This window comes from Rana temporaria, chromosome 10 (assembly GCF_905171775.1).
Source record: "Rana temporaria chromosome 10, aRanTem1.1, whole genome shotgun sequence".
In the NCBI taxonomy this organism is placed as follows: domain Eukaryota; kingdom Metazoa; phylum Chordata; class Amphibia; order Anura; family Ranidae; genus Rana; species Rana temporaria.
The window spans coordinates 7,308,298-7,325,296 of NC_053498.1; the positions used below are offsets into that span (position 1 = coordinate 7,308,298).

At 44.6% G+C, this 16,999-nt stretch overlaps 1 protein-coding gene across 1 annotated transcript in view; it reads right to left on the reverse strand.

Moving 5' to 3' along the window:
- KMT2B (lysine methyltransferase 2B) overlaps positions 1-16,999 on the reverse strand; it is a 59,027-nt gene that overhangs the window by 17,697 nt on the left and 24,331 nt on the right. Inside the window, exons 15-26 of the mRNA XM_040327106.1 lie at positions 15,085-15,198; positions 11,464-11,648; positions 11,174-11,269; positions 10,922-11,020; positions 10,465-10,541; positions 5,783-5,904; positions 5,599-5,690; positions 5,373-5,510; positions 3,255-3,413; positions 1,925-2,042; positions 1,057-1,135; positions 469-629 (exon numbers count right to left, since the gene is read on the reverse strand). Coding sequence (XP_040183040.1) covers positions 469-629; positions 1,057-1,135; positions 1,925-2,042; positions 3,255-3,413; positions 5,373-5,510; positions 5,599-5,690; positions 5,783-5,904; positions 10,465-10,541; positions 10,922-11,020; positions 11,174-11,269; positions 11,464-11,648; positions 15,085-15,198 — 1,440 coding nt within the window. The remainder of the gene's footprint in view (positions 1-468; positions 630-1,056; positions 1,136-1,924; positions 2,043-3,254; positions 3,414-5,372; positions 5,511-5,598; positions 5,691-5,782; positions 5,905-10,464; positions 10,542-10,921; positions 11,021-11,173; positions 11,270-11,463; positions 11,649-15,084; positions 15,199-16,999) is intronic.

The following is a 16,999-nucleotide window of genomic DNA, read 5'->3' on the forward strand; positions in this document are numbered from 1 at the left end:
GTCATATAAAGCCTTGATCGACCTCTTTTGGCATACGCCATCAGTGGTCAATCAGTTCCGGTAAGCCTGCACTTTTATCGGTGGTGGGACTGTCACGATATAGAAGTCACGTATTTTATATTTATTCACTCACCCGAAGGATGTGTGGATGATGATGAATTTCGTTATACATATCCAATCATTATAACACTGAGCCTTATTGGACTTTGTATTTCACTTGATATTACATTAGGTGCAATAGACTATTTGCCAGGTTGGCACCGCTCTCTTCACCCAAAGGGACTTACACATGTTTATGATTTGTGTTTAACATTTATTAATGTTTTATGTGTTTCATTTCATTACACACAATATGGTATTTTGATACTCACTATATCATTTTAAGAGCTACACTTATGGCTCTTTACCCCACCCCGTGCTTTCTGGACCTACAATTCTCCCATACACTTGTGCGTTACATCACCTTACCTAGGGCATGTCCAGGACTATGGACAATCGTTCTGTTGAGGCACTTGGCTTCCTCTCCGTCGGATAAAAGGTCACCTTCTTTTGGGCGATGTTCGACGACCCTGCATTTGTACCAGCAGCGGCGGCGAGCATCCAGGGTGCTCCAGTATAAACGTGAACACCTGAAAAAGACATTCCCAGCTCTGTAAATCATAAACCGATTTCTCAGACGGCAAATGAAGAAATCAGCTATTTGGATGAAATGAGTATTGTGACCGTTTCTGCTTTAACCTCTTCCCTGCCAGCCAATCCGGTCCCTCAGCAGGTGGGTTTTATCGCAGAGAGGCCACATATATGGGGCCCTATGTAAAACACATTACTATGCCAGCAGAGTAAGCAGTGGGTACCGTAAAGTTCCCAGTGCTATACTTGCGATCTGAGTTTTCTGTTCATGTGACTGGCACTCAAAGCGGTCACACCGTCAGAATTACTTGCCTCCACCTCCTGGCATGGCAAAAGCTCTTAAAGGGCCGGGAGGCGAAAACGGGAAGGGGTTCAGAGAATTTCCTTTTAATAACAACCATAATTTTTTGCTCTTGAGATACTTACTGATACCCAACAGGATAGATCTTCCCCTCAGATACAGAGAGATCCGTCAGCATACCCATACAGTCGATCTTCATAGCACCTAAAAAATACAAATTGATTAATTTGCTTTGAAATACTGGAGTATATTATAAATTGAGAAATGTTACTTTGGAACAGAGAAACCATCCAGTGCAGAAAAATCTCTTTCCAGTTTATCACAGCCGACATAAATTAAAGGGGTTGTAAAGGTACAATTTTTTTTTCCTAAATAGCTTTCTTTCCCTTAGTGCAGTCCTCCTTCACTTACCTCATCCTTCCATTTTGCTTTTAAATGTCCTTATTTCTTCTGAGAAATCCTCACTTCCTGTTCTTCTGTCTGTAACTCCACACAGTAATGTGAGGCTCTCCCCCTGGTGTGGAGTGTCGTGCTCGCCCCCTCCCTTGGACTACAGGAGAGTCAAGACGCTCTCTACGTTGCAGATAGAGAAAGGAGCTGTGTGTTAGTGGGCGTCCTGACTCTACTGTGGTCCAAGGGAGGGGGCGAGCACGACACTCCACACCAGGGAGAAAGCCTCGCATTACTGTGTGGAGTTACACAGAAGAACAGGAAGTGAGGATTTCTCAGAAGAAATAAGGACACTTAAAAGCAAAATGGAAGGATGAGGTAAGTGAAGGAGGACTGCACTAAGGTAAAGGAAGATATTTAGGAAAAAAAAATAAAATTGTACCTTTACAACCCTTTTAAGGTCATTGTAAATTTGAATTTTAGATTTTTGATAAATTAAAAACTTTACTAAAAAAATATAATCCTCTACAATTTATCTGCTGCTAAAATACCCCACATGGGGAAATTGCTCCATTTCAATAGGGGGCTGGTTGGCTTTCTTACCGATCATCATGTTAATGTTCTCTGGCTCCAGGCCCTGCAGAAATTTTCGTCTGAAGCTGACCCCCTCAAAGTCCACGTAGACCCTACGAAGAACGTCAAAAGAGTCTGTGTCCACCTTCTGTACATAGATACACACAAAAGAAAAAAACAGGTCAGTTAGTCCCGTCACTGCATTCGATAAACGTGCATTTTAAATGACAGCGGACAGTGACCAAGGGATCGAGCTGGAGATCGGCTATCCTTGTTGTGGGTCTTTACATCAAGTACTGGCTTTCAATACTCAAGTAATGAAGTTGTAGAATAGGTCACAGCTCGCGAGACTAGAGCAGGTCTGAGGCCAGCTGAACTCCAGGTAAACCCCTAAATACACATCAAATACCTATAAAAAAAGAGAACCACTTCACATCACCAGGGGGGTGGGACTAACTGGGGGAGGAGACAGATAGCTGTTCCTAAATACTAAGAACACACAGGGCTAGATTCAGAAAGATTAGCGCATCTTTCTGCGGGTGTAACGTATCTCTGATACCTATACGCCGCTGTAACTTTGGGCGCAAGTTCTGTATTCAGAAAGAACTTGCGCCCTTAGTTACGGCGGCGTAACATATGTGTGGCGGCGTAAACCCGCCTAATTCAAATGGGGATGTTGTGGGCGTGTTTTATTTAAATTTTACTTGACCCCACGTTGACTTTTTTTTTTTTTAACGGCACATGCGCCGTCCGTAAAATATCCCAGTGTGCATTGCTCTAAAGTACGCCGCAAGGACGTATTGGATTAGACGTGAATGTAAGTGACGTACAGCCCTATTCGCAAACGACTTACGCAAACTACGTAAAATTTTCAAAACTCGGCGCGGGAACGACGGCCATACTTAACATTAGCTACATCTCACCTCATATAGCAGGGGTAACTATATGCCGAAAAAAGCCTAACGTAAACGACGTAAAAAAAATTCGCCGGTGGGACGTACATTTCTGAATCGGCGTAAATACCTAATTAGCATATTCCTTGCGTAACTATACGGAAACGCCACCTAGCGGCCAGCGTGAATATGCAGCCTAAGATACGACGGTGTAAGACACTTACGCCGGTCGGATCTTAGGGAAATCTATGCGTAACTGATTCTCTGAATCAGGCGCATAGATACGACCGCCCGCACTCAGAGATACGACGGCGTATCAGGAGATACGCCGTCGTATCTCGTTTCTGAATCCGGCCCACGATCTGTCTCTACTCCCCTACTCTACTAGTGTTGGGCACAGCTAACCCATAATAAGTAAACTTTAAGCCCCATCAGACTCATCTCTCTCCCAGCCATAAGATGCTCACCGTTCCGTCCAAGTGTTTGCAGTGTTTCTGGCAGAAGACCTTCTTGTCTTCTTGGAAGGTACAATTCCGGGCCCGGGCACACATGAAATGGAAGTTACTCTGGCATGTGGACAAGCAGCAGCCCACGGTGGCTCCAGACTTCGAACAGAACTCACAGCGCTGTCAGGGAACACAAAAGGAAGACATCAGATCAGTGCGGCATTGAATGCAGAAACAAAAAATAAATAAATGTAACTTTAAAGCCACTTTCACATGGAACAGCCACGAGCGGTAGGGCTGTGCGGAGAGAGAGAACACCATCCTGCACTTCACAGGCTCATGACAAGATGTCTCACTCTTGTACATTTAGAGTTTAATTTCCAACTTCTTAAAATGTACCGTATTTTCCGGCGTATAAAGACGAATGGGCATATAAGACGACCCCCTAATTTTCAAGGAAAAATTTTGGTTTTGGGATATACTCACTGTGTAAGACTACCCCCTTCTTACTAGTCTTTCTGGAAGCTGAGGGGTAGCCAGAACCGCTGACAGAAACAGGCTTTTTCAAATCTCACTGCACTGTGCCATTACATTCCTCCACTGTGCCATTACATTACATTCCTCCACTGTGCCATTACATTACATTCCTCCACTGTGCCATTACATTACATTCCTCCACTGTGCCATTACATTACATTCCTCCACTGTGCCATTACATTACATTCCTCCACTGTGCCATTACATTACATTCCTCCACTGTGCCATTACATTACATTCCTCCACTGTGCCATTACATTACATTCCTCCACTGTGCCATTACATTACATTCCTCCACTGTGCCATTACATTACATTCCTCCACTGTGCCATTACATTACATTCCTCCACTGTGCCATTACATTACATTCCTCTCACTGTGCCATTACATTACATTCCCCTCACTGTGCCATTACATTACTTGCCCCTCACTGTGCCATTACATTACATTCCTCCACTGCGCCACCACTTGCCCCCTCACTGCGCCACCACTTGCCCCCTCACTGCGCCACCACTTGCCCCCTCACTGCGCCACCACTTGCCCCCTCACTGCGCCACCACTTGCCCCCTCACTGCGCCACCACTTGCCCCCTCACTGCGCCACCACTTGCCCCCTCACTGCGCCACCACTTGCCCCCTCACTGCGCCACCACTTGCCCCCTCACTGCGCCACCACTTGCCCCCTCACTGCGCCACCACTTGCCCCCTCACTGCGCCACCACTTGCCCCCTCACTGCGCCACCACTTGCCCCCTCACTGCGCCACCACTTGCCCCCTCACTGCGCCACCACTTTTTGCCCCCTCACTGCGCCACCACTTTTTGCCCCCTCACTGCGCCACCACTTTTTGCCCCCTCACTGCGCCACCACTTTTTGCCCCCCAGTGCAATCACCGCAAACACCCACTTTTTTTGCCGGCGGTGACAGTCTCCGTACTGCGAGCGTGAGCGTCAATGATTTGAAAGCCGCGCCTTCTCTTCAGAGTGTTCTGTGATAGGCGGAACACAAATTTTCCCAGCAGCGCCTCTGTTCTGTGTTCCGCCTATCACGGACATTTTCTCATCTCGTCCGAGGATGAGAAGGCATCTGTGATAGGAGGAACACAGAACAGAGGCGCTGCTGGGTAGATTTGTGTTCCTCCTATCACAGAACACTCTGAGGAGAAGGAGCGTCTTTTAAATCATTGACGTTCGCAGCACAGAGACTGTCACCGCCGGCAAAAAAAGTGAGCACGGAGACCGCACCCGGCGTATAAGACGACCCCCCCGACTTTGGATGCATGTTTTTGCATCCAGAAAGTCGTCTTATACGCCGGAAAATACGGTATGTTTTAGTATATGAAGGTCGTTGGTTCACCATTTATTGGTGAACCAACCAATAAATGGTGATGCAGGACCTTCCCCAGTCCCGCATGACCAGTGCATCAATAAGGACCCCCACAGGATCTCTTACATTCGGTTTCATTTGCCATATTTAAATTTAAAATGTATTCCTTTCTCTCCTCCGAGTCCAGCTTTCCATAGTTACTGAGCCAAGACAAATAAATGCCAAAACAGACCGCCCACCCTCCAGAGCTCCAAGGAAGGAATACCATTGACGCTTACCATTTGTCGACCTCGAGCGACGGCCGCATGCACGTTTTTGAGGGAGCCATCGTTCTCCTCGAACACCTCCGCTGACCAGATAGCGCAATTGATGTGAGTCCACTCGTTTTGTCCAATATACAGAAGTCTCCCGGCGTCCTTGAGAAAAGAACACCAAGTCAATGACAGCGTTGACAAGAAAAAATAAATAAAAAATTCTACAAAAACTATGCTTGGCTTTGTTCACCTTTGGGTCATCATCTCCGTATTTTAGACAAAGCACACACTGCCGATTGTCCTTCTCCGGAAGACCCTCAAATTCACCCTCTTCTTTCTTGACTGAAAAAAATAAATAAAAAAATGTAATAAGTGTATGAAAACAAAAAAAATGTCACTTGCAGCCGTCAACGTCATACAACACACAAAATTACTTTTCAGTGGCGGTGTAGGGTGCAGGACTTCCCCATTGCTCGGACGATGGCCGTCTTCTCTATCCTTCCACAGGGCGTACGAGTGATCGGAATATGGCGGGAGAACGGCATTGGGGAGAACGCTGCAACACAGAACATTAGGAGGGGAATTCAGGGCTGGACTGAATGGTGACCTCAGTTGGTGAGAACAGAGCAGAAATGCAGCAAGATACATAGATTTCTTGTGAACTGGCAAGTAGAAGGTACATTAGTAACCCTTAATTTTCTGTATACACTTACCTCCCAAGCGCCAATTAGAAAAAAAAAAAAAGCAGCCCTGTATGGGGGTCAAACCTACCTCACTGATTATATTTATTATTATGTGAACTTATACTGATATGTTGTCGTTATATTACCAGAAAATACAATCTGTTAGACCCCTTAACATTGACGTGTTTTTCAGGCGGTTCAGCGCTAAAAAAATCGTGCCCTGCAGACTTCAATGTAAAAAGCCCGAAAGGCTTTCACACTGAAGCGGTGCGGTAGCAGGACCGCTCCAAAAGTCCTACTAGCCGCATCTTTGGAGCGGTATAGGAGCGGGGTGTTCACCGCTCCTTTGCATTGAAATCAATGGGAAACCACTGTAATACCGCCCGCAATGTGCCTCTACAGAGGCGCATTGGGGGCAAGATTAACCCTTTATCGGCTGCTAACGGGGGTTAAAACCGCTCCGCTAGCGGCCGAATATCGCGGTAAATACGACGCTAAAAATATCGCAGCTATACCGTCACCGCACCTCCACTGCCCAATGTGAAAGGGGCCTTATGATCATCCCCTGAAAAAGGAATTTGATATATTCCGAAAACATGTTGGGATTCTCCAGTTGATTTGCGTTTTGGTGTTGTACTTTAACCACTTGATTACCGAGCCTGTTTTTTAGATTCGGTGTTTACGAGACTAAAACAGATTTTTTTGCTAGAAAATTACTTAAAACCCCCAAACATTATATATATTTTTTTCTAACACCCTAGAAAATAAAATGGCAGTCATTGCAATACTTTTTGTCACACCGTATTTGCGCAGCGGTCTTACAAGCGCACTTTTTTTGAATAAAAAAATAAGACAATAAATTTTGCCCAATTTTTTTATATATTGTGAAAGATAATGTTACGCCGAGTAAAATGATACCCAACATGTCACGCTTAAAAATTGCGCCCGCTCGTGGCATGGCGTCAAACTTTTACCCTTAAAAATCTCGATAGGCGACGTTTAAAAAATTCTACAGGTTGCATTTTTTGAGTGACAGAGGAGGTCTAGGGCTAGAATTATTGCTCTCGCTCTAACGATCGCGGCGATACCTCACTTGTGTGGTTTGAACACAGTTTTCATATGCGGGCGCTGCTCGCGTATGCGTTCGCTTCTGTGCGCAAGCTCAAAGGGGCGTTAAAAAAAAAAAATTGTTTTCTTATTTATTTTTATTTAGTTTATAAATTTTTTTTTTTTATTTCAGTGTAAAAAAATATCACTTTTATTCCTATTACAAGGAATGTAAACATCCCTCGTAATAGAAAAAAACATGACAGGTCGTCTTAAATATGAGATCTGGGGTCAAAAAGACCTCACATCTCATATTTAGACTAAAATGCAAAAAAAGAAAAAAAAATTAAACTGACATTTTTTCAAATGACAGAAAAAAAATGTTTCTTTAAGACGCTGGGCGGGACTGACGTTTTGACGTCACTTCCGCCCAGCAGAGCTATGGGGACGGGTGAAGGACATTTTTCCCTCACTCGCAACCCCAGTCAGCTGCCGAACGGACCCGATCGCCTCCGCCACTACCGACGGCTCCGGTAAGTGGCGGAGACCGCAGTTATCGTTTACAGGACCGTTGGCACTAAAGATGAATACCTCGGTTGTGGCAGCAGCTGCTGCCGTTACCGAGATATCCATCTTTAAAAACAGGACGTCTTTTGACTATGGGCCAGTAACCAAGTGGTTACCTTCCCCACACCTCTTACATCAGCTCTGTATTGTATGGTTACAATTTTGTATTTTATCTTTTGAACTTTGTTGTTTATGCTCGCCTTTCATCTTTATTGTCTAATAAATTTAGTACAGTGGAACCTCGGATTACGAGCATAATCCGTTGCAGGAGAATGCTCGTAAATCCAAAGTAGTCTCATATCAAAGAGTTTTTCCCCATTGAAGTCAATGGAAACGAAAACATTTGCGTTCCGCATTTACTTCAATGGGATGCAATACCGCATGCGGCCAGAGGCAGGGGACGCCAGAGAGCCTCGGAATCGGCCCGAGGGCACTTCGGCTGACCTCGGCAAACCTCGGAAAGACTTCCTACCCAAGGTCAGCCGTGCTGTCCTCGGGCCTTTCCGATTGGCGACGTTCGGCTCGGCTCTGCTCCGCTGACCCCCACCTCAGGCCAAACGCGGTACTGCACACCGCTTTGGCCTGAACCGTGATCGTTTTCTGAGGCAAAGCGAGTCATGATTTTTTTTTTTTAAATACTGTTCTCGTATTGCGAAGCGCTCGTTAACCGCATTCCTCGCAATCCGAGGTTCCACTGTATTTTTACTACATATACTTTTTTTTTTTTTAAATCAGAAAGGTTTTTATTGCTCACAGAACATACAAGTAATACAAATATGACATATACAAAATGTGTAAAACTAATTAGCAATGTATCTCTCCATCATACTTTTCTACTCCTTTTGTCTGGTGTGAGCTCTGCCTATAAAGTCCCAGGGGAATCCTTTGTGCGTTTTTGTCTTGCTATATGGGGGATGTGGCAATAGGTCTCCAGCTTGCCTCTTAAAAAACAGAATTGAAGGGAGGGGGCTTTTTAACTTCAAGGAACAGCCACCGTCTTTATATGTTGCTACTTAACCTCCCTGTATGATTATTTTAGATTTTAGGTGCTGAAAGCGGTACAATTATTTTGCAAGGAAATTTGGCGTTTTACATTGTAGGCCTGTAATTCTTAGGAATAACTCACTTAAATCTGTCCAAACAAGAGTCTAGTAGACATCCCGGGTATGAAAAAGTTTGAAAATCAAAATCATAATATAATAAATAATTATAACAAATAATAATTTACATTATTGAATAATTTTTATTATAATTAATCAACTCAAAATCACTGAAATTTGCTCAGTTGCAGAATTTTCGTTGTCATTACTTTTATTTTTTGATGACGAATTTCCCCACAAATCGCCATCGATCAATTCTGCAAGTGATTAGAATTTATTATTACTGTTTTCTAGCTGCTCTAAAAATCACTTTTGACATAAAGGGACACTTTTGGTTGCTATGCACAATCTACAGTTTCCAGGCAGAAAGAACAGTTTTTATTATATAAAAGTACATGCAAAACACTGGGCAGACCACTAGGGACAAAGGGGGAATGTATTTATTTATTTTTTACATACAGTAATCTTACAGATTACAGTACTGTATGTAAAGTGTTTATTAACTTTTTTGAATTTGGCACCGTTTTCCTCCCCCGTGCATGGGAACGGAGCTCGGCGGCACACAGGGACACTGAATCGAGCAAGGAGACACCGCTCGCTCACACAGCGGAGAGGCATCGCAGGATCCAGGGACAAGGTAAGTAAACTCTGCCTGTGGATGCTGCGAGGCGATCCCGAGTCTGGCTCGGGGTTACCGCTTTTGGTGCTGAAATTCCACCCTGAGCCAGACTCGGGATTACCGCCAGGAGGGGGGGGGGGGGTTAAATAACGCTATGGCAGCAGCAGCTAGCTGCCATAACCCTGGTATTTTTTTTAAAACAGCCGATGTCCTCTTTCAGATAAAAGCGGTCTCAGCGGCAGATTCGCCGCAAGTTCACTTATCATTGGTGGGAGAGGGGCCTTCCCGCAGCGCTCCGGTAGTTTCCTTTGCTTACTGGAGCAGCTGATCGGTTCTTCCCCCCCCCCCCCCCCCCCTCACTGCCTGGATGCTGGAGTGAAAGAAAGATGGCCCAGGAGGAGGAAGAGTAACAAGAAGAGGAAGAGTAACAAGAAGAGGAAGAGTAACAAGAAGAGGAAGAGTAACAAGAAGAGGAAGAAGGAACAAGAAGAGAAAGAAGGAACAAGAAGAGAAAGAAGGAACAAGAAGAGAAAGAAGGAACAAGAAGAGAAAGAGGAAGAGGAACAAGAACAAGAGGGACAAGAAGAACAAAAACAAGAGGAACAAAAAGAAGAGGAAGAGGATCAAGAGGAAGGAGGGAGGAGGAGGTCATTAGGCAATATCTGGAGAATCGTTTTGAGTGATCAGCAAATCGCATCCGTTCCAATTTAGACGACGTGAGACCCCCCCACTAACCCAAATGTGCAGCCACTGCATGGTGTATTTGCAGAGTATTGGGGGATCCTATATTCCAGTTGTAGGGCCCAAAATGTTTTAAAGATATGGTCAGAGAACAATAGATGAGCATACTCAATTCCATAGGTTGCCCAATAAGTCCTCCCTGGAATTTTATGAAGTTTGGGTAACTTTTGCACCACAAAGGAGAATTGGGAAAGCTCTCTAGAGGGGTTCCACACACTATTAACAATATGGAAAATGTTATAGGAAAGATTATGTACTCCCCTCCTGTAGTAGAAGGGACATTCCTTACACAAACACATTAATAGGAGCACCATAAGTACAAGGACAGCCTGGGTAGCCACAGAGGCGTGTACACTTACCTGGCCATAGACTTGTCATTCTTCTTCCAATATTTCGAGTCTTCAACGCTGAACCAGCTAAAGGATTTCTCCAGAAGCTGCAAATCAACAGACACAAACGCTCAAAATTACCAAAGTATACACCGCTTTTAACCTTTTTCGGGCCAACTATATATAGTTGCTTAGACACATTTTATATGGCTCGACTCTCTGCCCCCTTCAATCCCTGGAGTTGTTACTGGGAGGCGGGATTGACAATTGTTTGTACTATTTATAAGAGCCCCATTCATTTTGTTAGCCATGATTAAGGCCTGTCGGCCGAAACGCGTTGGCTTTTACATGACTGCATTACACAGTTCAATAAAAAGCATTTGATTATAGCCGTTGCACTGGAGCTCCAGCTTCCCCTATATAGATGTTGAAGAATACGACCTTGTCATCACATTAACACAATTGTCAAAATGTAACACGGGTTTACCTTAACATACAATGTCTTCAGAGCTTCACCATCTTTGTGCAATGACCCGTTCTCCAAATTTTGCTGAATGATCCGCACCATGTCGTCATTGAAGGAGGCCTGGGAGAGAAAGGGCAAAGATATATTTGAAAAGCCAGATAGGACAGGAGGGGGGTGGGGGAGATCAGAGGAGGGCAGGAGGGGGGGGGGGGGTGGGGGAGATCAGAGGGGGGGGGTGGGGGAGATCAGAGGAGGGCAGGAGGCAATACTCACTATGGAGTTGTAGTGACCTTCCTCCAAATTTTGCCCAAGAGACTCCAAATCACAGGGAGTGTAGAGACACTTTGTGTCGGCCTGTACACCCGAACACTACAAAGAAAAAAAGGGGGAGAAAGTTACAATGCAGGGATTAGAAGGATTCTGAGCACCTTTCAGTGGAAGGATCAGAGCTCTTGTAGTGCGTCGCCAGCTATTGCAATTTCCTCCACCTGGATTATGCTGAACCCATATGTAGGGAATTGGGTGAAGAGATTACTGTGGTTGTAACTCATGAGCCGTATTACCTGTGAGCAGTGCTGGAGAGGAGAGGAAAGTTTGGAGGCCAGGAGACTTTGCAGGATTTCATGAAAACCGGCAGTCAGTTCTGAGAGCATGGCCTCTCTCCATATTGCGCCACCTTCCCCCAGACACGGCGGGCATGTATACACCACGCTGTCAGGTAAATTGGAGAGGGTCTCGTACCCCTCATCTGAGAGAGAAAAAGAAAAAAAAAAAAAAGGAGGAGGGACAAGGTTAGGGCAACACCCGTAATAAAAACAAAAAAGGGGGAGAGGGACGGGCCCCCCCCCACAAAAAAAAAGAAAGAAGGGGGAGAGGGACAGGACCCACAAAAAAAAAAAAAAGGGAGGAAGAGGGACAGGGTTAGGGGGGACCCACGAAAACAAGGGGAGGGGGACAAGGTTAGTGGGAAGGGCCCATAAAACCCCCAAAAAATGGAGGGACAGGGTTAGGGGGCATTACTCATGAAAAAAAAAGAAGGGGGAGAGGGACAGCGTTGAAGGTTTCGATTTGTTCCTGAGGAAGTTCTGCCAAGCTCTTTTGGATGCAGTGATGTTTCCAACCTTATCTTTTATTTTAGATCTTATGATTTTTTTCTATAACAACTATATGACATGGAGTGCTAATTGGCTCCTAATATCATCCACTTAGTGTACGATGGTAACATTTTTACACATTATGGACTGTGTTATGCGACATGTTTACTGATGCAAGTGTGTATATATATTTTAGGGCTGTGGAAATTAAAGATTAATTCCTCGATTAATCGTAAAAAAAATTTTGGTCGGTACTAGTGGTGCAACGGATCGTTAATGATCCATGATCCGAACGGGTCACCATATGCTGATCGACATACCACGTGACCCACGGAGCTCCGCTGCTGCCTTGGCCATAAGAAAGGACGTGGCTTCGGCCATCTTGGTCCACCCCGCGGTGGCCTAGGTGAGCCTATAGCGGCGCGCTGACGTCATCACCCGACATCAACTGCTCGTGTTCGGTTGGCTTCTCTGGTAAGACTAAGCAAGCACTAATCTTCCTATACAGTGGGGGAAATGTCTGTGGATATTACAGCGGGGGAGAGCTCTGTGGATATTACAGCGGGGGGAGAGCTCTGTGGATATTACAGCGGGGGGAGAGCTCTGTGGATATTACAGCGGGGGGAGAGCTCTGTGGATATTACAGCGGGGGGGAGAGGTCTGTGGATATTACAGCGGGGGGAGGGGTCTGTGGATATTACAGCGGGGGGAGAGGTCTGTGGATATTACAGCGGGGGGAGAGGTCTGTGGAGGTCTGTGGATATTACAGCGGGGGAGAGGTCTGTGGAGGTCTGTGGATATTACAGCGGGGGGAGAGCTCTGTGGAGGTCTGTGGATATTACAGCGGGGGAGAGGTCTGTGGATATTACAGCGGGGGAGAGGTCTGTGGATATTACAGCGGGGGAGAGGTCTGTGGATATTACAGCGGGGGAGAGGTCTGTGGATATTACAGCGGGGGAGAGGTCTGTGGATATTACAGCGGGGGAGAGGTCTGTGGATATTACAGCGGGGGAGAGGTCTGTGGATATTACAGCGGGGGAGAGGTCTTTGGATATTACAGCGGGGGAGAGGTCTGTGGATATTACAGCGGGGGAGAGGTCTGTGGATATTACAGCGGGGGAGAGGTCTGTGGATATTACAGCGGGGGAGAGGTCTGTGGATATTACAGCGGGGGAGAGGTCTGTGGATATTACAGCGGGGGAGAGGTCTGTGGATATTACAGCGGGGGAGAGGTCTGTGGATATTACAGCGGGGGAGAGGTCTGTGGATATTACAGCGGGGGAGAGGTCTGTGGATATTACAGCGGGGGAGAGGTCTGTGGATATTACAGCGGGAACTATATATGGTGGTGATCCGAAAAATGTATGTGCGTTATAATTAAATCGAATTTCATCGATAAAAATAAAAAAAGATTAATAAGATTATATATGTGTAATACAGTGAAACTTGGCCTTTGGCCAGAGGTGCGAGGGCGCCGGAGCCGAGCCGTTCTGAAATACTCAGTTGCCAAGTTTTTTTTTAGTTCAGCCGAGCCGTCCCTGAGGCTCTCCGGCGCCCCACCACCTCTCGTCACGTGCGGTATTGCAGGCCATAGAAATCAATGTGGAACCAATTATTTACGTTTTTATTGACTTCAATGGGGAAACTCGCTTTGATATGCGAGTGGTTTGCATTACGAGCATTCTCCTGGAACGGATTATACTCATAATCCGAGGTTCCACTGTAATTGCAATGTGCCACATCATCTACCTTTTATATCAAATAAATATGTCATTACCTTTGACTATTTTTACCAGATTTCATGTGCCTCATATAAAGTCCCACCTCCCTCTGTCTCAGATATTAGGGATGGAGGTTGCATGACTATACCGTCATGCGCCTCATTTAAAGTCTCGAACCCTCTTATCAAATAAAAATGTTTTTTTTGGTAATGCACTAGGTGCGTGCGCCTTCTATTTTGTTTTGTTGCTCCAGGTTGCACCCGACAGCACTGCACAACACCCATTCGTGTGCACCCACTTATCGCGTTGTGGTAACGTGCACCTATTGTGTTTGTTTTGCGCTACAATATACACAACAGTACTGCACATCACCCATTCCCTTGCTGCTAAATTTTACACACACTTACGCTTTATACTCACCAGTGGGCACGCACTTAGAGTACATTGTGCTTACTGTTGTGTATACGTGTATACTGTAGACATGGGCACTGCCGAAAAATTTATCTTTTTGTTTCATTATTTTTTTGCTTTTTCGTAAGTTCGAAAAGTTCAGAATTCGGAATTGCGAATTTCCGAAAAAGCAAAAAACGAAGAAAAAAAAACAAATTTTCAGGAATATGAAAAATACTAAAATTTCTGTTTTTTTAACTTAATTTTTCAAACTTTGTAAAATCTAATTTTCGAAATTCCCAATTTTCGAAATCCCCAATTTCCTAAATCCCCAATTTCCTAAATCCCCAATTTCCTAAATCCCCAATTTCCTAAATCCCCAATTTCCTAAATCCCCAATTTCCTAATTTTCGAAATTCCCAATTTTTTAATTTTCGAAATTCCGAACAAATTTCTCAAAACTCGTTATAAAACGAATTAGAAACTAAACGAATTGCACATGTCTAGTATACTGTGGTTTGTTTTGCGCCACACTATGCCCAACAGTGCTGCACACCACCCACTCGCTTGCCAATTTTCCAGATTTTGCACTCAAAGGAGCTTTACTTGGTGCGCACCCACTTATTGTGCTGGGTATAGGGCACCCATCGTGCTGGTTATAGCGTGGTTGCTTTTGCACTACACTATACCCAACAGTACTCCACACCACCCATTCCCTTGCCAATTCGCCTTGCACTCACCAGTGAGCCCCTCACACTTGGTGGGCACGCACTTACTGTGATGGGTATACTCTGGTTAGTTTTGCGCCACATTATGCCCAGCAGTGCTGTACACCACCCACTCGCCAATTATCCAGGCCTTGCACTCAAAGGAGCCCTTTGCACCCACTTGTTGGGTATAGTGTGGTTTGTTTTACGCTACACAATACCCAACAATGCTGCACATCATCCATTCGCTTGTGGCCACGCCTTGCACTTACCAGTGAGCCCCTCGCACTTGGCATGCACCCACTTATCACACTTGGCGCACAGGATCATCTTGCTGTCGTAGTCGTTCTCTTCATAGCAGCGACTGCACATGGGACAAAAGCTCCCTGTCCGATAGAAAAGGGGACGCTTAGTGACATAAAAAAGGACATGAGAGGTAAAGCAAAAAAAAAAAAAAAAAAAAAAAAATTATGTCAAATAAAGCCAAAAGAATTTCCAAGCTCAGGCAACGCACTGACACCTTTGCTGCCATTGTTCAATGTACTGGGTGTCTAGTAGAGTTGCACAATTAATCGGTAAAAAATCGTGATCTCGATTCAACCACCCTGACGATCTCCAATGCAGAGTGTGCCGATTATTTCATGTAACACGTGGAAAGACTATCTGCTCACTCAGCTGTCAAAAGAAAATATCTGTGCAGTCTGCCAAGTTCTTAACAGGAAACATTGTAACTAACTTCCTTCTTAGAAGAAAGGGATAAAACTTCTGTGTGTAAAGAAAAAAATCCGGGCAGTCTGCCAAGTTTTTAACAACATAAAACATTGTAACAAATTTCCTTCTTGGAGCAAACTTCTGTGTGAATGCCACTTAAACTCCAAATCTTTTTCTGACACTTGTTCAAGTTAAAAATCAACATTTTTTGCTAGAAAATTACTTGGAACCCCCAAACATTATATTTTTTTTAGCAGAGACCCTAGGGAATAAAATGGCAATTGCTGCAATATTTTAATGTCACACTGTATTTGCCCAGCTGTCTTTAAAATGCATTTTTTGGGGGGGAAAAATACACTTCAATGAATTAAGAAAAAAAAAAAAAAAAAAAAAAAAAACAGTAAAGTAAGCCCATTTTTTGGGGGTTTTAATGTGAAAGATTATGTTACACCGCAAGAATCGTGATCTATCTTCTAAGCCCAAAAAATTGTGATCCTCATTTTAGTCAGAATTGTGCAGCTCTAGTGTCTAGTGTGATCCTGTGCCTTTAACTACTTCAGCCCCGGAAGAATTGGCTGCCCAATGACCGGGCCATGTTTCGCGATACGGCACTGCGTCTCTTTAACTGACAATTGCGTCGTTGCGCGACACTGTACCCAAACAAAATTGACGTCCTTTATTCCCCACAAATATAGCTTTCTTTTGGTGGCATTTGATCACCTCTGCGGTTTTTATTTTTTTGTGCTATAAATAAAAAAAAAGCGACAATTTAAAAAAAACAAAAAAAAAAAAACAGAAACTATTGCTATAATAAATATCCCAATAATAAAAAACAAACAAAAATCAAAGTCATCCTCAGTTTAGGCCGATATGTATTCTTCTATGTATTTTTTTTTTCTACCAAAAATATATCGCAATAAGCGAATATTGATTGGTTTGCGCAAAAGTTACGGAATAGATTTTTAGCATTTTTATTATAATTTTTTTTACAAGTAATGGCGGCAATCTGAGATTTTTATCGTGACTGACGTTATGGCGGACACATTTTACACTATTTTGGGACCATTGTCATTTATACAGCGATCAGTGCTATAAAAATGCACTGATTACTGTGTAATTGACACTGGCAGGGAAGGGGGTTAAACACTAGGGGGCGATCAAGGGGTTAAGTGTGTCCTAGGGAGTGATTCTAACTGGGGGGGGGGGCTACCAGTGACATGACAGTGATCACTGCTTCCAATCACAGGGAGCAGTAGATTCCTGCCATGGCACTAGGCAGAACAGGGAGATGCCTTGTTTACATACTTGTTGATTGCGGGCACTCGGCGGACAGAGTCCGCGGGACCTGCGGGCGCGCGAGCACCCGCAAGGCGGCAAATTGAAAGGGACGTACAAGAATGTCTCTTTGCGCAGCCGTGCCATTCTGCCAACGTAAATGTACATGCGGTGATCGGCAAACGGTTAAGGAGGGTTGGG